The 22622-nt window shown below is 42.9% G+C and overlaps 1 protein-coding gene across 1 annotated transcript in view; it reads right to left on the bottom strand.

Annotated features, from left to right (window-relative positions):
- The window catches only part of kcnh4a (potassium voltage-gated channel, subfamily H (eag-related), member 4a), a 219971-nt gene that overhangs the window by 79320 nt on the left and 118029 nt on the right, over positions 1-22622 (bottom strand). The window contains exons 6-9 of the mRNA XM_072248954.1: positions 17389-17546; positions 7889-8096; positions 3927-4121; positions 3388-3587 (exon numbers count right to left, since the gene is read on the bottom strand). Coding sequence (XP_072105055.1) covers positions 3388-3587; positions 3927-4121; positions 7889-8096; positions 17389-17546 — 761 coding nt within the window. The remainder of the gene's footprint in view (positions 1-3387; positions 3588-3926; positions 4122-7888; positions 8097-17388; positions 17547-22622) is intronic.

Below are 22622 nucleotides of genomic sequence, written 5' to 3'. Positions count from 1 at the left end.
GAGGCCACATAATTATTGCAGGAGTGCAGGAGGCAACACTGGTCTTTATTCAAGTATTGGTATGGTGGGTAGTGCTTAGCCTGAGTTCAATCGATGGTCCAACTACTAACTGCTGAACACTAGTTCTGGATGGAACAAAGGATGTGGCTCTGGCTCTCATTGTTCTAAGATCTATACTTCATTAGGAGTTTGAAGAGATTTGGCATGTCAACAAGTACACTCAAAAACTTCTATAGATGTACCATGGAGAGCATTCTGTCAGGCTCCATCACTGTCTGGTATGGAGGTGGGGTGGCGGGGGGTGGGGGGAGATACTGCACAAGACTGAAAGAAGCTGCAGAGGGTCAGCTCCATCTTGGGTACTAGCCTACAAAGTACCCAGGACACCTTTAAGGAGCGGTGTCTCAGAAAGGCAGCATCCATTATTAAGGGCCCCCAGCACCCAGGACATGCCCTTTTCTCATTGTTACCATCAGGTGGGAGGTACAGAGGCCTGAAGACTCACACCCAGTGATCCAGGAACAGCTTCTTCCCCTATGCCATCCGATTCCTAAATGGACATTGAACCCTTGGACACTACCTCACTTTTTAGATATATATTACTTCTGTTTTTGTACGATTTTTAATCTATTCATTATACATATACTGTAATTGATTCACTTATTTTCTTCTTTCTATATTATCATCTATAGCATTGATCTGCTGTTGTTAAGTTAACAAATTTCACGACACATGCCAGTGATAATAAACCTGATTCTGATTCTGCTGAAGTGCAGAGATAATACTGACTTCATTCTTCACACCCTCCTTACTGCATCAGCTCTCACTGCCCATCCTCAAGCAGGTTGCTGTTTCTAAAGTTGACAATATCCTTTCAGCTGACTTCACTTTTACCCTGGTTAGACACCTTCTTACCCTCAACCTTAGGTAGAATCACATATCAACACACATCAAAGTTGCTGGTGAACGCAGCAGGCCAGGCAGCATCTCTAGGAAGAGGTACAGTCGACGTTTCAGGCCGAGACCCTTCGTCAGGACTAACTGAAAGAAGAGTGAGTAAGGGATTTGAAAATGGGAAGGGGAGGGGGAGATCCAAAATGATAGGAGAAGACAGGAGGGGGAGGGATGGAGCCAAGAGCTGGACAGGTGATTGGCAAAGGGGATATGAGAGGATCATGGGATGGGAGGCCCAGGGAGAATGACGGGGGGGGGGGAACCCAGAGGGTGGGCAAGGGGTATAGTCAGAGGGACAGAGGGAGAAAAAGGAGAGTGAGAGAAAGAATATGTGTATAAAAATAAATAACGGATGGGGTACGAGGGGGAGGTGGGGCATTAGCGGAAGTTAGAGAAATCAATGTTCATGCCATCAGGTTGGAGGCTACCCAGACGGAATATAAGGTGTTGTTCCTCCAACCTGAGTGTGGCTTCATCTTTACAGTAGAGGAGGCCGTGGATAGACATGTCAGAATGGGAATGGGATGTGGAATTAAAATGTGTGGCCACTGGGAGATCCTGCTTTCTCTGGCGGACAGAGCGTTGGTGCTCAGCAAAATGATCTCCCAGTCTGCGTCGGGTCTCGCCAATATATAGAAGGCCACATTGGGAGCACCGGACGCAGTATATCACACCAGCTGACTCACAGGTGAAGTGTCGCCTCACCTGGAAGGACTGTCTGGGGCCCTGAATGGTGGTGAGGGAGGAAGTGTAAGGGCATGTGTAGCACTTGTTCCGCTTACAAGGATAAGTGCCAGGAGGGAGATCAGTGGGGAGGGATAGGGGGGAACAAATGGACAAGGGAGTTGCGTAGGGAGCGACCCCTGCGGAAAGCGGGGGGGGGGGGGGAGGGAAAGATGTGTTTAGTGGTGGGATCCCGTTGGAGGTGGCGGAAGTTATGGAGAATAATATGTTGGACCCGGAGGCTGGTAGGGTGGTAGGCGAGGACCAGGGGAACCCTATTCCTAGTGGGGTGGCGGGAGGATGGAGTGAGAGCAGATGTGCGTGAAATGGGGGAGATGCGTTTGAGAGCAGAGTTGATGGTGGAGGAAGGGAAGCCCCTTTCTTTAAAAAAAGGAAGACATCTCCCTCGTCCTGGAATGAAAAGCCTCATTCTGAGAGCAGATGCGGCGGAGACGGAGGAATTGCGAGAAGGGGATGGCATTTTTGCAAGAGACATTGTGAGAAGTGGAATAGTCCAGATAGCTGTGAGAGTCAGTAGGCTTATAGTAGACATCAGTAGATAAGCTGTCTCCAGAGATGGAGACAAAAAGATCTAGAAAAGGGAGGGACTGCATTGGCGCTGCTTCCTGCATGCATGCTGAGCTCATTGACTTCATTAACCTTGCCTCCAACCTTCACCCTGTCCTCAAGTTTACCTGGTCCATTTCCGACACCTCCCTCCCCTTTCTAGATCCTTCTGTCCAGCTCTTGGCTCCATCCCTCCCCCTCCTGTCTTCTCCTATCATTTTGGATCTCTCCCTCCCCCTCCCACTTTCAAATCTCTTACTAGCTCTTTCTTCAGTTAGTCCTGACGAAGGGTCTCGGCCAGAAACGTCTACTGTACCTCTTCCTAGAGATGCTGCCTGGCCTGCTGCATTCACCAGCAACTTTGATGTGTGTTGCTTGAATTTCCAGCATCTGCAGAATTCCTCATGTTGGAATCACATATAACTCATTTTCCCCATGACCTACCTGAGCCCCTCCCATTCAAAAGATGTATCTGGTGCTCCCTTGGGAATGTTCCCACTAAAATGCTGACAGCCCATCTTCCAATTCCAGTTGGATGATATTGCAGTAACTTCATCCTCTTCAGATGCTGATGCACCCTACAGGGAGTGTGCATTGAAATGGTACACTGGGATCGTTGCTAAAGGTGGTATTTTAGATGTAAGTGTGGATGGTCTGATCTAATTTGCATCTTGAATAATGTAGACTGCTTCAGGACAGATAATGAGGGGTATAGAAAGGGTAAATGCGAGCAGGCATTTTCCACTGAGGTCAGGTGAGACAACAACTAGAGATCATGAGTTAAGTGGTTGGCGGGGGGGGGAAGGTGAAATGTTTAAGGGGAACATGAAGGGGAACATCTTCACTCAGAAGGCGGAGAGAGTGTGAAATGAGCTGCTAGTGGATGCGGTTTCAATTTCAAAATCTAAGAGACGTTTGTATAAGTACAAGGATGGGAGGGGTATGGAGTGCAATGGTCCAGGTGCAGGTCAATGGGAGTAGGCAAAATAATAGTTCAGTATGGACTAGATGGGCAGAAGGGCCTGTTTTGCTGCTGTAGATCTCTCTGACTCCATCAGTTCATCAGAACCCTAACTTCCTCTCTTATGTGGCAAAGAGACTTTTGGTTTGCAAATCAAATGAGATGAAGGTAAGCTGTTTTACCTCATTGGCATCAATCCCGTTATTCACTGACCAGGTGGTCTGGAAATATTCAAGCATCCGTTGCTTGAGATTCTGTGGAAGGTGGTGAACTCGAATAAAGTCTTTCAGGTCCTTCATGCGAGTGTGGTAGAGTGATCGCCTTGAGTACATACGTTGGATGATGGCTGTGACATTCCCAAAGACAACGGCGTGCATCAAGGCTGGAAGAGAAGATGGAATAGATGGAACCATGAGAAAAGAAAGTCAAGACCTGGATTTCTGATAAACTATTTAAATTCTTATTGGTTCATGGCTTTTTTGGCTTTTCCCTTCCCCATTGCTTTCCTGAATCAGTTGCCTTCAAAATAACCATTAGAATCCATTCAGACACTTTGGTCACTTTGTTGGTTAAGATGTGTTAAGGGTTTAGAGGTTTAGACTGCATATATGCAAACTAGAGCCTGAAGCTGGTGGTCTGTGAAGTTTCAGGGTGAGAAAACTTTAAAAATTCTGAGGAGTGAAAATAGCTTAGCTATAATGAACTCATTCATGTCACCTACCCCCAATTAGCATTGTGCAGATTGAAAAGATCTTCTCTGCGTCTGTGTTTGCAGAGACATTTCCAAAGCCAACGCTGGTTAGGCTGCTCAGGGTGAAGTAGAGGGCAGCAATGTAGGCACTTCGAATGGTAGGACCTCCCAATGAGTCATTTGTGTATGGAGTCTCCAACCGTTTGCCAAGCTCGTTCAACCAGCCTGGGGAAAGAAAAGAAATTAGGTATCATGGGTTTAAATTTCGAATCATATGAAAACTTGTCACGCCAATGTATATTTGTTTAGAAATCTGAGACACAAGAGATTCTGTAGCTGTTGAAAATCTCGAGCAACACACCCAGGATGCTGGAGGAACTCAGCAGGCTAGCCAGCATCTATGGAGGGGAATAAACAGTTGATGTTTCAGGCTGAGACTTTTCATCACGTCGACTGTTTATTTCCCTCAATAGATGCTGCCTGACACGCCGAGTTCCTTCAGCATTTTGTGCGTGTTTGTCAAGTACAAATCTGTTGGGTTAGGAGATACACAAAATCAGAAATAAACTCACCTAAATTGTTCATTTTTACACTAATTTTGCTATGAATGAGACACCTCCAAATATAATCTCCAACTTTGATCATCCCCTCCCCATCAGGGTCAACCTATCACCCACTTGCCTCCTTCCAAATTCTCCTTACAGTCTTTCCTCGGCTCACAACCCTGATGCAGGATTCCAACCAAAATGTCAGTTTAACACCTTTCACCTCCACAGATGCTGTTTGACCTGCAAAGTTCTTCCAGCTTTTTGTGTACTGTTTAGCTCCAATTATACTGTCAGTTGCAAGTACGATGTACCAGAAAGTAGCAGGTGGAATCACTAAGGGGGAAGCTCAGGATTATGGACCACTGCAAGACATTGCTGAAGTTCTCAGTAAAATCACTGCCAGCAGTAGCCGTTTGTTTGCACATATATAGCAGGAAAACTGATACCTACTTTAGAGAATTAATCATTTTAATTGGGAGGAATATGTGTTTTTCAAGGAAGAATAGTTATAAAAGTTTCATCTAGACTGCAGATCTAGGATTTTCTATATTGTGCTTTAATTGCTTGTTTTTGTGATGAAAAATAAAGCTACAGTACTATATCTAAAAATTACAACAGGGAGTGTGCCACAACCCAAGTACCATGCTGTTCCTTCCTTGCTGGGTTAGCCTGCATTGTGTAATTGGTGTGAAAATCAAAAGAAAAATGCAGATGCTGGAAATCTAAAAAAACCAGAAAATGCTGCAACTGCTTATAAGTCAGCCACATGGTTGGGAAGAGAAACAGAGCTAACATTTCAGGGAGAAGACCCATTGTAAAAACTCTGTATTAATTGATATAATTGTGCATAAAACAATTTAATGTGTTTAACCTGTGTCCAGTGATACTTGCCCGGCACTTGTGTGTTGTTACTATGGAAGAGGAATTGTCAATGTTTTGGGTCTGAACCCTGCTTCAAAACTATGAGTGGCAAGAGAAGATAGGCATTAGAAAGAGGAGAGAGGGAATGGTGAGATTGGGGCCAGTAGCTGCCGATTGAAGATGACATGTCACACTCTTAGTGCAGGACAGTAGGAGAGAGCAATAACTGCTGGTCTTTCAGGCAACAACCACATTCCAAGAATGATCTGGAAAATGAACACTAACTATTTGGAGCTTCAAGAGTTGTACACGTCTATGCCACTTGGTTCCTCTGGGTGCCCCAGTTTCCTCCCGCACTCCAAAAGACACATGGGTTAGGGTTAGTAAGCTGTGGGCATGCTATGTTGGCACTAGAAGCGTGGCAACACTTGCGGGCTGCCCCTAGCACATCTTCAGGCTGTGTTGGTCATTGACACAATGATGTATTTCACCATATGCTTCGATGCACATGTGACAAATAAAACTAAAATAAAACTAATCTTTAATCACTGGAAAACTTTCCTTAGTCAAGTTAACCAGCTGCTGAGTTTCCTGAGGCCTGAGATAGGATGAAAAATTGCTGATCTAGTCAGCTCCTTTCAGGATGCTGGTCAGACTGTCTGGTGAAGAAATCAATCTGATTGGAACCAGGGTCAGAAATTGATCACTGCTTGATGTGAGAATTTAGAGTTTGCAAGGTGACAGTGGATTTCTTAGTCAATAAGGAAACCAGCATGGAGAGAGAGGAGACAGTAGTTGTTGGAACCTGGAGCAACAATTTTCTGGAGAAACGGTTGAACAGCATCTGTGGGGGGAGAGGAAATGTCAATGTTTTGGGTCAGAACCTAGCATCAGAACTAAAAGTACCAACAGAAGATAGGCAGTATGAAGAGGAGAGAGGAAATGGTGAGATTGGGGCCAGTAGGCGATAGGTGGACCGAGGAAGGGTGAGGGATGATGGACCTCAGAATGTTAAATACTGAGAATTATTGGCAGTCAAATGCTTCAATAAATACTGGCTGATCACTAGAAGAGGTAGGTTGTTGGTAAAAGCTTTGGCAGTGCTATGTTGTGTCTCAGAATAGCTTTAATTTGGCACTTGGATCAATCAGTTAGGGTCCTAACAGTTCCACAAAACCTCACCAGATTGGAACGAGGGTGCATTGATCCTGTAGGATACTGTTAATAAATATTAATTAGATGTGCATTTGTAGATTAACTGCTGACATAATTTGCAAAAATAACAAAATCTGAATTTCACTACCAATAGTGTCAAGGCAGGTACTGTGCAAGCAAACTTTTGTGTAACAGTTATTGTTTTAAGATAGGAGAGATGTTTTAGCTCTTGTTGACTTCTAAGACTCTAATTGATCTTAGGAAGGCACTGGACATCTTAACTTAGACATTTTAACTACAACTTAATGAATAAATAATTCATTTATGTTACACAACACTGTATTCCTTGGTTATATTCAAAGATTCAAAGTACATTTATCATCAAAGTATGTATACAGAATACAATTCTGAGATTCATCCTTGCTACAAAAAGAAACGCCATGGAACCCATTCAAGAAAACATCAAACACCCAATGTGTGACAAAAGAACAAATTACACAAACGGCAAAACGTGAGCGAACAACACATCGAATATCAAACATAAAACCAGGAGTCCAGTAGTATTTAGTTTAATTCAGTTCAACGTTGTGCCGCTAGCCCATTGCAGGCTGCAGAGACATTCCGCACCAAAGCGCCCCGGTCTGCATCGATCACCCTGATCACGTCACTCAAAAACAGCAAAAAAATACCAGAATCAAGCAACACATGCAATATGAAACTCAAAATCCCCCAAAACAAGTCCACAGCATTGCTGATTAATCCTTGCAAAGTGGATCCCAAGACTCCTGCACTTTCCTCTGACAGCAGCTAGTCAGAGGGAGAGGAAGACTGGTCAAATGCAGGCAGACCACACTGAACAACCACACCGGCCCCCACCGCACTCCGCTCTCATCCTTATCGGCTTCAACCTTGCTCGACGCCTCAATCGGAGGGAAGCAATAGAGTCGATCATGGGCTTGTGACCAACAAAATGTAAATAAAAGGTTCCAATCACACGCAGCTCAGTAGCAGAGCCATATTTGAAAGAAGGAGTAAAAGAAATGGTTTTGTGAACTCTCTGTAGGATGTCGCTGTTGGTCTCATTGTTCGCTGTCGCCATCTTAAAGATCAACTCAGTCCTACTGTAAAGCTTTACAACACCAGTGACCCGGGTTCAATTCCTGCCGCTGTTCATAAGGAGATTGTATGTTCTCCCTGGGACTGTATAAATTTCCTCCCATATCTCAAAGATGTATGGGTTAGAAGGTCGATTGGTCACACGGGTGTAATTGGTGGTGTGGGCTCGTTGGGCCAGAGAGGTTTGTTACCGTGCTGTATTTCTAAGTGAATAAATAAACAGCATTTAACAGTGAGGATTGGATAGTGATATCAATATTTCCAGCCAATAAATACTTAGACAAAGCCACACTTGTATGAATCAAAGCTTACCGATATCCCATGTGTGCGGATCATTCATTTCCATTTCCCTCCTGCCAATCACGTACCAAATGCAGGCCATCCAATGTGCAAGTAGTGCAAACATTGACATTAGAAGAGTTAGGACCATGGCACTGTACTGGGAATACCGGTCAAGTTTTTGTAACAATCGCAGCAGCCGCAACAGGCGTACGGTCTTCAACAAGTGAACCAGGGAGGTCTGGAAAATACATCAGAGCAGCTAATGTTTACTTTCAGATGGTACTCGAAGTGGCCTCTGCTAATCCGATCACAAAAACATAAACATTGATGCCTTAAAATAGAACATCAAGGAGGGGGTAAGAATTCCCAAAAGATGTCTAGTGATGTTTCTTTGACCCATCTCCTTGGAATACTTATCCCTATTATCTTCCCATAATGGACACAACAGAAAAGTGTTTAATTTACAAATTGGCAGCTAGAGGTCTGGCATATGAGCTTGAAGTCCAGCAGGGAGCTGGGTAGTTTAAGTTCACGTAATTAAAATAATTTATAGAAACTGTGTCTTAGTAATTACAAACATGAAATGATTGGATTGTATTAAAACACCCGTTGCTTCACCCCTGTCCTTCAAGAGAATAGATCAACCTTCTGTACCTAATAAAGTGGCTATGAGTGTATGTTTGTGGTCTTCTGTTGTAGCCCATCCACTTCAAGGTTTGACGTGTTGTGCATTCAGAGATGCTCTTCTGCACACCACTGTTGTAACGTGTGGTTATTTGAGTTACTGTCACTCTCCTGTCAGCTTGAACCAGTCTGGCCGTTATCCTCTGACCTCTCTCATTAACAAGGTTTTGTCACCCACAGAACTGCCGCCCACTCGATGTTTTTTGTTTTTCACACTATTCTCTGTAAACTCTAGAGACTGTTGTGCATGAAAATCCCAGGAGATCAGCAGTTTCTGAGATACTCAAATCACCCCATTTGGCATTAACAATCATTCTACAGTTAAAGTCACTTAGATCATATTTCTCTCCCATTCTGATGCTTGGTATGAACAACTGAACCTCTTGACCATGTCTGGATGCTTTTATGCATTGAGATGCTGCCACATGATTGGCTGATTAGATATTAATGAGCAGGTGTACAGGTGTACCTAATAAAGTAGCCACTGAGTGTATATATGACTCCAAAGCCATCAATGTGCCCAGCTACCTCCTCATTTCTGGGGAAACAAATGAAAGAGGATAACTACAAGCATTGCAGGCAATTTATATTCCCTGTGGCTGGACATCTTGCCCACATCGCAGCCACTCGAGGACCGAGTGTGCTTGGACTGAACCTGACTGTGCATGATGGATGTTGTGAGGGGTCCCTTCTCATCAGCAGCCAAGCAAGGTCTTTTTGCTTGTTTGAAAATTCTGGTCAAATGATTTTGACAGTCTGCTTAGAGAACCACCCAACAGGATCCACCACCTCCTTCACTGGCAGGGCTTTCAGGTGACTGGTGGGCAACAAAGTTTTGCTGCAGAAATGTTACACCAGCAGACAGGTGGCTTGGCAGTTTATCTGAAGGAATATTCCAAGGTAACGTGGCCAGGCCCATCCTTCACAATGCTATGTAGAACAGGTCAAACCTTGCAGAACCTTGTCACCAGTGACACTCGGATTGCAAGCTCAGGCGCTACGCACAGGGGTTCTTGTTGAAACATTCCAAATGTTGAAAGGCCTGATTAGGTACGGCAAAATTATTTCCCATGGTAGGGGAGTCTAGGACAAGAGGGCATGACTTCAGGAGTGAAGGACGTCCATTTAGAATAGATGTGCAGAGAAATTACTTTAGTCAGAGGTTGGTAAATCTGTGGAATTTGTTGCCACGAGCGGCTGTGGAGGCCAAGTCATTGGTTGTATTTAAGGCAGAGATAGATAGGTTACCATAAACCATAGAAACTACAGCACAGAAACAAGCCTTTTGGCCCTTCTTGGCTGTGCCAAACCATTTTCTGCCTAGTCCCACTGACCTGCACACGGACCATATCCCTCCATACACCTCCCATCCATGTATCTGTCCAACTTATTCTTAAATGTTAAAAAAGAACCCGCATTTACCACCTCACCTGGCAGCTCATTCCAAACTCCCACCACTCTCTGTGTGAAGAAGCCCCCTCTAATGTTCCCTTTAAACTTTTCCCCCCTCACCCTAAACCTATGTCCTCTGTTTTTTTTCTCCCCTTGCCTCAGTGGAAAAAGCCTGCTTGCATTCACTCTATCTATACCCATCATAATTTTATATACCTCTATCAAATCTCTCCTCATTCTTCTACGCTCCAGGGAATAAAGTCCTAACCTATTCAACCTTTCTCTGTAACTGAGTTTCTCAAGTCCCGGCAACATCCTTGTAAACCTTCTCTGCACTCTTTCAACCTTATTTATATCCTTCCTGTAATTTGGTGACCAAAACTGAACACAATACTCCAGATTCGGCCTCACCAATGCCTTATACAACCTCATCATAACATTCCAGCTCTTATACTCAATACTTTGATTAATAAAGGCCAATGTACCAAAAGCTCTCCTTACGACCCTATCTACCTGTGACGCCACTTTTAGGGAATTTTGTATCTGTATTCCCAGATCCCTCTGTTCCACGGCACTCCTCAGTGCCTTACCATTAACCTTGTATGTTCTACGTTGGTTTGTCCTTCCAACGTGTAATACCTCACACTTGTCAGTATTAAACTCCATCTGCCATTTTTTAGCCCATTTTTCCAGCTGGTCCAAGTCCCTCTGCAGGCTCTGAAAACCTTCCTCACTGTCTACTACACCTCCAATCTTTGTATCATCAGCAAACTTGCTGATCCAATTTACCACATTATCATCCAGATCATTGATATAGATGACAAATAACAATGGACCCAGCACTGATCCCTGTGGCACACCACTAGTCACAGGCCTCCACTCAGAGAAGCAATTCTCTACCACCACTCTCTGGCTTCTTCCATCGAGCCAATGCCTCATCCAATTTACCACCTCTCCATGTATACCTAGCGACTGAATTTTCCTAACTAACCTCCCATGCGGGACCTTGTCAAAGGCCTTACTGAAGTCCATGTAGACAATATCCACTGCCTTCCCTTCATCCACTTTCCTGGTAACCTCCTCGAAAAACTCCAATAGATTGGTCAAACATGACCTACCACGCACAAAGCCATGTTGACTCTCCCTAATAAGTCCCTGTCTATCCAAATGCTTGTAGATTCTGTCTCTTAGTACTCCCTCCAATAACTTACCTACTACCGATGTTAAACTTACTGGCCTATAATTTCCCGGATTACTTTTCGATCCTTTTTTAAACAACGGAACAACATAAGCCATCCTCTGGCACCTCACCTGTAGACAGCGACATTTTAAATATTTCAGCCGGGGCCCCTGCAATTTCAACACTAGTCTCCTTCAAGGTCCGAGGGAACACCCTGTCAGGTCTCGGGGATTTATCCACTTTAATTTTCCTCAAGACAGCAAGGATCTCCTCCTTTTCGATCTGTACAGTTTCCATGATCTCACTACTTGTTTCTCTTAATTCCATAGACTTCATGCCAGTTTCCTTAGTAAACACAGACGCAAAAAACCTATTTAAGATCTCCCCCATTTCCTTTGGTTCCGCATATAGCCGACCACTCTGATCTTCAAGAGGACCAATTTTATCCCTTACAATCCTTTTGCTCTTAATATACCTGTAAAAGCTCTTTGGATTATCCTTCACTTTGACTGCCAAGGCAACCTCATGTCTTCTTTTAGCCCCCCTGATTTCTTTCTTAAGAATTTTCTTGCACTTCTTATACTCCTCAAGCACCTTATTTACTCCCTGCTTCCTATACACGTCATACAACTCCCTCTTCTTCTTTATCAGAGTTGCAATATCCCTTGAGAACCAAGGTTCCTTATTCCTATTCACCTTGTCTTTAATCCTGACAGGAACATACAGATTCTGCACTCTCAAAATTTCTGCTTTGAAGGCTTCCCACCTGCCGATCACATCCATGCCAGAGAACAACCTGTCCCAATCCACGCTTTTTAGATCCTTTCTCATTTCTTCAAATTTGGCCTTCTTCCAGTTAAGAACCTCAACCCTAGGACCAGATCTATCCTTGTCCATGATCAAGGTATGATCAGGTTCTTGATTGGCCAGGATATCAAAGGGTATGGGGAAAAGGCAGGGGATTGGGGATGACTGGAAGAATTGGATCAGCCCATGATTGAATGGCGGAGCAGACTCAATGGGCCGAATGGCCTACTTCTGCTCCTATATCTTATGGTTTTTCGGTCTAAGGCTTTACTTCACTTTTCCTCTCCTGACCCATCTATCAGGTCCATAGGGCCATGACCTGTCTTTGATTATCAGATGAATTGGAAGATAGATTGGGTGAATGCTGCAGCAAAGGAGCAGGGTCTGGATCATACATCCATTATGCACAGCAATACTGAAGCACCATGCAATTTAGTTATTTATTTATTTATAAATCTATAGCACATTACAGGACCTTCAGCCCACAATGTTTTGCTGACCATGTAACATACTCTAGAAACTGCCCAGAATTTCCCTACTGCATAGCCCGCTATTTTTCTAAGCTCCATGTACCTATCTAAGAGTCTCTTTAAAGACCCTATTGTATCTGCCTCCACCACCGTCGCTAGCAGTGCTTTCCATGCACCCACCACTCTCTGTGTGAAAAACATACCTCTGACATCACCTCTGTACCTACTTCCAAGCACCTTAAAACTGTGTCCCCTTGTGTTAGCCATTTCAGCCTTGGGAAAAAAGCCTCTGACTATCCACACGATCAATGCCCCTCATCACCTTATACACCTCCATTAGGTCACCTCTCATCTTCCGTCGCTCCAAGGAGAAAAGGCCAAGTTCACTCTACCTATTCTCATAAGGCATGTGCCCCAATCCAGGCAACATCTGTGTAAATCTCCTCAGCACCCTTTCTATAGTATACACATCCTTCCTGTAGTGAGGTGACCAGAACTGAACACAGTACTCCAAGTGGGGTCTAACTGAGGTCATATATAGCTGTAATTCCCTGCAAACCCAAGGACTACCTGGCAAATGATCTGACCTATGGAATTTGGTGATATCATGTGAGCATAATTTATCAGGTTATAAATGAACCCCGATGACACTCAGCTCTCTCTGATCAACTTCCTGATACCTTCCACCATTCACCTAACATCCAGAACTGAGAGAATTGATGGCTTTATCCTTTTTTTCCTTTTGATTGTGTTCTTTTGTGTAAAAATTGTGTATAATTTATGTACATGATTTTCTTTTGAATGCTGCTTATCTGAAACTGCTGCAAGTACATTTTTCATTGCATCTATGCATACGTGTATTTGTACACATGGCAATAAACTCAGCCTTGACTTTAACTCACTGCAAGAAAAACCTTTTATTTTTTATGTTCTATTTTTATTTAGATACAGCACAGAAGAGACCCTTCTGGCCCGATGAAATGCATTGCCTTGCAACCCACCTATTTAACACTAACCTAATCGCAGGACAATTTATTTTACAATGACCGATTAACCTACTAACCGGCATGTCTTTGGTCTGCGGGAGGAAACCGGAGCACCCGGAGGAAACCCATGCAGTCACGGGGAGAATGTACAAACACTTACAGACGACACAGGAAATGAACTCCGAACTCTGAGCTGTAATCGGGTCCGGCTAACTGCTACGCCACCTTGGTGCCCTATGGTCATTAATCCCACCCCAGGGAACCACCGAAACCTCACTGGGTTTGACACAGCTGAGTGCAGTCACATAGCCGACTCTATGACATCACTCATCTCCGCTTTTGCCTCAGCTCTGGAAAACGTTTCAAGTTTCCCCCAAGAAGGAAACCCTGCCCTCAGTGGATATCCCACAAGGACAAAGTGACAAAGCAGCCCCTTGCATCACCCATTTGCAAGTTTTCAGACTAACTTGAGAAAACATCCAAATCTTTATTAATTCATATGTACTGTCATACCAGAGAGACACTTGCCTAGTAACTGCTGGCCTGAGAGAATTTAGAAAAACAATCCAGGCTTCTCTGCTTAATTTGTGAGTGGGCGGTTATGAAATGATTATACTGAATTTTTAAAAATTATATGCCTGTCAGCAAAACAGATTCATAACAGTTAGTTCCATCATCTAATTGAAACAAACCAATTGGGTATTAACTACCAGATAGTTCATAAGGACTAGACCAAAGCAGATGTGCTGAAAGAATGCACTTTCTTTAAGGATTGGTGCTGGAGCACCCCTCTCCACACCCCCCCCCCCCAGTCCTCACACCAGTTGTTTCAGGAATTTCCATTCATTCCGTCCCTTCCACCCCTTCCACCACTTCACCTGAGTGATCCTCATTTAAGTTAGACAGTCTCTCGCATACATGATGATGCTAAGCTATCTCACCTATCTGCCTACAGATTTTGACACAGTTCCTCCAGCACTTCTCCTGTTCCCAGCTGGGTGGAATTATTCCTGTTGGTTCAAATCTTATTTGTTAATTTATAGTCACATTGTTTTTTTTTAACCATTCCTGCACAGTTAACTTTGGAGTCCTGCAAGGATATTTCCTTGACTCTCTTCCATTTTCTATTTGCATAGTGTTATAGAATATACAGCATGGAAATAGGCCATTTCGCCCAGCGCATGCATGCTGAGCACCCATCTGTATTAATCCCATCTGCCAGCACTTGGCACATAGCCTTCTATGCCTTGCAATTCAAATGCTTATCCAGATATTTCTTAAATGCTGTCAGAACGTTTTCTTGCACCACTTTCCCAGGCAGGGTATTCCAGATACTCATCACTTTGGGTGAGGTAGTCCCTTTCAGATCCCCTCTACTTCTTTTACCCCTACCTTAAGTCTGCGCCCTCTAGTTTTATTCAATTCTGATAAGGGGGAGAGTCATTTGCCTTGTGAATCCCTGGGTGGGATCATTCAAATCTGCTGATGGTTTCAAATGGATGTTTTCGCCGCTCCGCTCCACCACACTACTACCTCCTTAGGCCAGTCTACTGCCTTAGGCTTGTCACAGTATTTGTCTGATGTTCAAGACAGAATGAACAGAAATTGTCCACAACTAAAGCTGGGGAAGGCAGAAGCCACGGTCTATGATCTTTACCTCAGGCCACCACATCCATTATTCTATCTGAAGCTGCACTAGTAATTGTATTGGGCAAGACACAGCTGAGCTCTGGAGAACATGAGCAGAATTTCAGGGGTGGAATTGGTTAAGGCCAGAAGACATAGGAGCCGTGTTAGGCCATTCAGCCTACTGGGTCTGATCCACCTTCCTTCATGGCTGATTTATTATCCCCCTCAACTTTGTTCTCCTGCCTTCTCCCTGTAACCTTTGATACCCTTATTGATCAAGAATCTATCAACCTCCGCTTTAAATATATCCAATGACTTGGCCTCCACAGCCATCTGTGGCAATGAATTTCACTGATTCACCTCTGTCTGGCTGAAGAAATTTCTTCTCATCTCCGTTCGAAAAGAACACCCTTCTATTCTGCTCCCCCACTACAGGAAACATCCTTTCCACATTTCGTTAACACCACCATTTTCTCAGCTCATTTCTTCCTGAAATCCATACCCTTGCATTTGCTACCTCTATTTATGACTTCTCCATCCCAGTCCTGGTTCACCTTCTATCATTTACCCTACATAAATTTTTCACCTAAAACTCTCCTACCATATTTTAACTTGGTCCAAGTCTCACCTCCAGCATCGGCTTTGTTTGTTGACCTGTACTGGCTCCCACACTGACAATGTCTCTGTTTTGAAGCTTTCTTCATTGTCTTCAAACCTCTCCAAATTCTTCCATCCAATTCTATAATCTATTCCAGCTTTAAAACCCACAGATCCCCTAACTTCAGTTTTTTTGGCACCCCTAATATTAATTCCTGTATCATCAGCAGAAATACCTTCAGTTGCCCAGGCTCTGTGTTTTGGAATTCCCACCACAATATCATGCCATCTGCCCTCCCAAAACAAACCTCTCTGCATCTCAACTTTCCCTTAACACCTCTCCTAAAACATACCTCTCTGAGAAAGCCTTTGATCATCTGTCCTAAGATGTCTGTCTTTGCTAAACTTTTGCTTGTCAGTATTTTCAATGGATGCCTTGTGATGTTTTAAATACATCGGAAGAGCAATGGATTTTCTTGTCATTGCCATTAAGAACAATCTACTAACTAAGTGAAAGTTTAATAAATTGAACATTTCTGACTGGGATAGTGATCAAAAGTGCTGCTGTTGCAAATATCCTCACACTTCAATGGACTTCACCATCATTGATATACTCACTGAAAAATTATCAATATCTCTTACTATGAATTCTGCAGAAATGCTTTCACAAGTGAATTATCATTTTGAGTTGTGTAGGTAGTGAAATTACTGATATTAAGTGTATCTGCTCCTCGGCACATTGCACAAATCTTTAGTGTTTCATATTGCCCTCCTGTCTCTCATGTAGTGATAGCTAGAGTCATAGCTGTACAGCATGAAAACAGGCCCTTAGCCTACTACCTCAATGTTGACCTACTAATCCCATTTGCCTGCATCTTCCACATCCACATCGAGTTCCAGATATCAACCATTCTCTGTGTAAACATCAAATACTCTGTAAAACTCCTTTTTCTCATCTTAAACCTATTGCCTCTTGTTTTTGATGCATCTGCAATGGGAAAATAGTTCTGACCATCTATCTATGCCTCTTCTGATTCTATATACTTTTAACAAGTCACCCCTCAGCCTCCTTCACTCCAGGGGAAACAAGCACCTACCCATAACTAAAGTTCTACAATCCAGGCAACATCCTGGTAAATCCCCTCTGTGCTTTCCCCAGCACAACCACAGCTTTCCAATAGTGAGGCAACCAGAAGTGCACACAGTATTCCAAGAGCATTTTAACTAGTGTTTTGTAAAGTTGCAACATGATATTCCACTGTTATATTCTATGCCCTAAGCATTGACGGCAAATATGCAATATGTCTTCACCACCCTATCTACCTATAGGAAAGGAAAGGTACATCGCATCTGGAGTTTCTCCGGTTAGCGAACGATTTCCCTCCACGCCTCTCTGACGTAGTGGGGAACCGCGTACGAGGCAAGTTACAGCAGTGGTTTGCCATTGTCTTCTGCCAGGTGAGTTTCCAAAGAGATCACCAGCTCGTAACCCAGCACGGATGGAAAGCGTGCAGGGGAGCCGGCTGGATTCGAACTCAGGACCTTCCGTCCCGAAGTCCGGCACTGATGCCACTACGCCATCAGCCGGGTCTATCTACCTATATTAACCATAAAACCCAAGATCCCTCCGTTTATCAATATTCCTTCGTGCCTACCATTTACGATATACATCCTATCCTATATGACTTTCGAAAAAGCATTATCCATTCAGAAAAACCTTAATCCTCATCTAGGAATAACTGCATTGCACCTATGGACACTGGCAAAGGGTAAAGTGTAACATACCACAGTTATGTTAAAGGCATAGAGAAGGTCAAATGGCAATGCAGCTATTAAATCCACAATAAACCATGTGGTTCCATAATGGATGCAGATGGATCGAGGTTCATACACCACTTGACCTGACTGACTGACATAGGTAGTCCGAAAGTTCAGGATAATATCTGTTGGATAAAGAAAACAAAGCAATGTATTAATGGAGAAAATAATGGTGTTCATAATATCAAGAAACTTCATGGAAGTTTGCACATTGACACCAATAATATTATAAGTAAAGTAACAACAATTAGATACTTAAGGACAGCTTTATTATTTTATTATTTTATTGTCACCAAACAATTGATACTAGAGCGTACAATCATCACAGCGATATTTGATTCTGCGCTTCATGCTCCCTGAAGTACAAATCGATAGTAAATACAATAAAAATTTAAATTATGAATCATAAATAGAAAATAGAAAATGGGAAGTAAGGTAGTGCAAAAAAACTGAGAGGCAGGTCCAGATATTTGGAGGGTACGGGCCAGATCCGGGTCAGGATCCGTTCAGCAGTCTTATCACAGTTGGAAAAAAGCTGTTCCCAAGTCTGGCCATACGAGTCTTCAAGCTCCTGAGCCTTCTCCTGGAGGAAAGAGGGACGGAAAGTGTGTTGGCTGAGTGGGTCGTGTCCTTGATTATCCTGGCAGCACTGCTCCGACAGCGTGCGGTGTAAAGTGAGTCTAAGGACGGAAGATTGATTTGTGTGATGTGCTGTGCCGTGTTCACGATCTTCTGCAGCTTCTTCCGGTCTTGGACAGGACAACTTCCATACCAGGTTGTGATGCAGCCTAGAAGAATGCTTTCTATAGTGCATCTATAAATATTAGAGAGGGTTTTAGGGGACCGGCCAAATTTCTTTAGCTTTCTTAGGAAGTAAAGGCGCTGGTGGGCCTTCTTGGCAGTGGACTCTGCTTGGTCGGACCAAGTCAGGTCATTTGTGATATTGACCCCAAGGAACTTAAAGCTTTAGTTCAAACTTCTCTTTCATTGCCTGCTGTTTGTAAGTGTACTAAATGATGGGACGTTGAGTCATAAAACTAGGGAAGATTCAGCTCTATAAACAGTTTGCTAATCTCCAATGACTGCAGCAATGTTGAGCTCGGGAGTGACTGATAAACCAGTCTGTTTTTGCACAGCTGCTCACCAACATTAACTTGCACTGCAAAGTCTATTTGTGAGCGGCTTAAATGAGAATAAGTTGGAAATCAGTTATGGCACCCTGAGATTGGCTGTGTTGGGAAGAGTGGCCCCTAATGGGAGACATCACAAAATCATAGAAGAATCATACGATGATACAGCACAGAAATGGGACTCTTTAGCCCATCTTGTCCAAGCTGACCAAAATGCTGCCAATACTAATCCCATTTGCCTACGTTAGAGCTATATCCTCTTTGCTTTTCCCACCAAAGTACCTGTTCGCATGCATTTAAGTGTCATTGTATCTGCCTCCACTACCTCCTCTGGCAGCTGGTACCAGACAACGACCATCCTCTGCGTGAAAATTCTACCCTGCAGAACTTAAAATTCAGAATCAGAATCAGGTTTATCATCACTGACGTATATCGTGAAATTTGTTGTTTTGCAGCAGCAGTACAGCACAATATATAAAAATCTCCATAAGTTACAATTAAAAATATATAAAAATAAACAGATATGTAAATAGATAGAAAGATAGGTAAATAAATAGTGCAAAAAGAGAGCAAAATAGTTAAAGAAAAACAATGAGGTAGTGTTCATGGTACGTTCAGAAATCTGATGGCAGAGAAGATGAAATGTCGAGTGTGTGTCTTCAGACTCCTGTACCTCCTGCCTGATGGTAGTAATGTAAAGAGGGCATGTCCTGGATGGTGATGGTCTTTCATGATGGATGCTGCCATCTTGAGGCATCGCCCTTTGAAATTGCCCTCAATGGTAGGGAAGATTGTGCCATGATGGAGCTGGCTCTTTACAAGCCACTACAGCCTTTACTGATCCTGTGGGGTGGCTCCATGGTGATGCTCTCCACGGCACATCTGTTTTGCTATTTTGTTCTCTATGTGCAATACCTACTTAATTTTTATATTACTTATTGTAACTTATAGTATATTTTATATATTGCACTCTTTTATAGGCATCCACTAGTCTTGTGAGACCATGGATTTGCACCTTGGAAGGTTTCCAGGGTGCAGGCCTGGGCAAGGTTGTATGGAAGACCGGCAGTTACCCATGCTGCAAGTTTCCCCTCTCCACGCCACCGATATTGTCCAAGGGAAGGGCATTAGGACCCATACAGCTTGGCACCGGTGTTGTTGCAGAGCAATGTGTGGTTAAGTGCCTTCCTCAAGGACACAACACGCTGCCAAGCTGAGGCTCGAACTAGCGACCTTCAGATCACTAGACCGATGCCTTAACCACTTGGCCACGCGCCACTACATGCACTCTACTTGCTGCTACAAAACAACAATTTTCACAACAGATAGCAGTGATAATAAACCTGATTCTGATTCTACCAACTTAAGCATTCAGCCCATTCCTGCAACCTCTGGCACCAGAAGGACAAGGGTAACAGATCAAGTGGCACACCACCCTGACTCTACAAAACATTGCCCTTCCTTCATTGTTGCTGGGGCCAGCCTGGCAGGAGCAGCCTCATCGGAAGTAATGGAGCTGTTCATGGGGGCAGCTCACTTGGAACTTCTCAAATGCAATTAGAATTGGGCAATAAATGCTGGCCATAACAGTGACACCCACATCCCGCAAAACTAATAAAAAAGAATCTAATCTACTTTCATTGTAATTATATCCTGAAGGTAACATAAACTAGGATTTCTGTGCATGGACAATTTAATGTGAGCTTCTTCCGTTGCTGCCATTGTTTCATCCTTTCTGTAGTGTTTGGCATAATATTCTAAAACAATCAGAGACATCAGTTGAACTGACAAGAACTTTATGTATTTAAAAATGATGCTTGCTGTAAAACACCCTTCAAATATTTTCAAGGATCAATTGAGTTTTTAGTAGCATACTAAGCCATAATTGCTGGTTAGCTAAGTCTCAGACCCCTAAATACTTGTATACTTTTTTATGTATGTGATCATAATTCCCTTGAAATAATATATCAGAATATATTTTAAAAAATTTTTAACAAAATTACTCCATAATATTTCCACTTTTATCATAATCATACAGATGTAATTCAATTTTTATTTCACACTCGGTAAAATACTTAAAATATCGGGTAATAAATGGTAATTTCCTTGCATAAATACAGTGGATTCTATTTAATTGGGACACATCGGGGCCAGCACATTTTGGCCCAATTAAGCGGCTGCTGCAATTAGCTAAAGTTTCATGGAAATTGTTAAAAAGTTATAAAAAAAAGACAAACTACTGTTTAACTAAGTAACAAATTATGTGTTTAAATGAAATCCAGAACAAATGAGAAAATTACCAATTCTATTATACTACTATGAAACTGTGTATTAGTTCCTAATAGTTATTGGCAGAGGAATTCATCCATAAAGACTTTCGGGGACAACTCGTTAACAATCACCACAACTGCTGGTACAGAAATTACATGTGTAAATCAGCAGCACGCTACCTGGAACTCCTGCCGGGCTTGTGGCACCTTGGGCCCACCCGACAGGGCAAATCAGACCTTCATAGGCTTCCAGCAGCAATTCGTTAAACAAGCTGCTATGTTTTAGCTGAACTGCAAATAAATAAAATCAGCGCAGACACAGTTCAGATAATGGACTGTCTTCATAAAATGCTTTCAATGATTGCATCCTCCAAATCTTCAGTTTCATTGTAATATTCAAGATGATTGTTGATACCTTCAAATTCTTTGTAGTTCCTAACCTGTTGAAGTAGTGAAATTGTTTCACTTTCAGTCCTGACTGTTTCTGGTATCTTTAAGCCTGAATGCTTGAAACCGCAGTTAGCATTACAGTTCTGAATTGTCTTACTGCTTATTTCTCACCAACTATTAGTGTCAAAAATCACTGCTGTTTGGACACAAACACACACAATTGACACTATTTCGAAACTGTTCGCTCTAAGCACGGTGTAGAGTCACAAGTGCGCACAACTAATGCTAGCTAGAAACAGTTTGGCAACAATCTCCTGTGATAGCATCCAAAATAAATGAAGGGAATAGTGACTATTTTTCAATTAGTTTTTGTTCTTAAGAGTTGTCCCAAATAGCAGCTGCCCTGATTAACCAATGGCCCAATTAACCAGAATCCACTGTATAATATAATGAATTTGGAGTATTTTATTATTTAATACTTTTATGGAGTATTTTAGCTACCTTTATTGAACATATGTACTGTACATCAATCCTCAAATTACACTCTGAAGTACTTAAAATATTCAGTAAAACTTGTGGTTTTTGCTTCTTAATTTGTAGTGGAAAGGAATCTACTATTAAGAAGCTGGTTGCAAAGTAGAGTAGTTGCAAAACAGTAAGAGGAACAGGCAGACTCATCATGATTTTAGGAAAGGGAAACCTGTTGGGACTTATCTGAGGCTGTCACTGGTAAAATAGAAAAGGGGAAACCAGTTGATGCAGTGCAGTGGAAGTTTGAGAAGGCCCTTAATAAGATGCAATACCAAATATTTTTAAACAAAATTAGAGTGCATAGCATTATTGAACATATACTGGCTTAGAGTGGGGATTCATTAATGGACAGAAACAGAGAACATCAATAAATGAGTCATTTTGGGCTGAGAGTTAGTGACCAGTAGGTTGCTGCAGGCATTTGTGCTGGAGTTCCAACTGTTCCCACTCTCCACCAGGTATGAGGCATTCAAGTCTGCCAATGAATCACAGCTAGGTGGCATTGTGTGTTGTGAGGAGGATGCAGAGAAGCTTCAGAGGGATATAGATAGGATAATGAAAAGGGCAAGGTCATGGGAGATGGAGAAAAATGTATAAAACCACTTGGATGGCTTGATGAGCCATGATCTGACAGAGCCAGGCACAAGGGGCTGTATAGCCCACTCTTGTAGCCATTTATTATGTTTATGGTCTTTGAGAATATTTTAGCTGTGTGCTCAGCCTGATATCTTCACAAGCAGTGAACGCCAGCAATCTACTGAGACTTGACAGTAACCAACATCAGAAAAGGGAAACTCACACCATAGAGACTGCAAGTGCATTGTGGAACACACACAAAACGCTGAAGGAATTCATCAGGAACGATCTCGGCCTGAAATGT

Source organism: Mobula birostris, chromosome X (genome assembly GCF_030028105.1).
Source record: "Mobula birostris isolate sMobBir1 chromosome X, sMobBir1.hap1, whole genome shotgun sequence".
Taxonomy (NCBI): domain Eukaryota; kingdom Metazoa; phylum Chordata; class Chondrichthyes; order Myliobatiformes; family Myliobatidae; genus Mobula; species Mobula birostris.
This window is presented reverse-complemented; position numbering and strand designations above follow the sequence as displayed.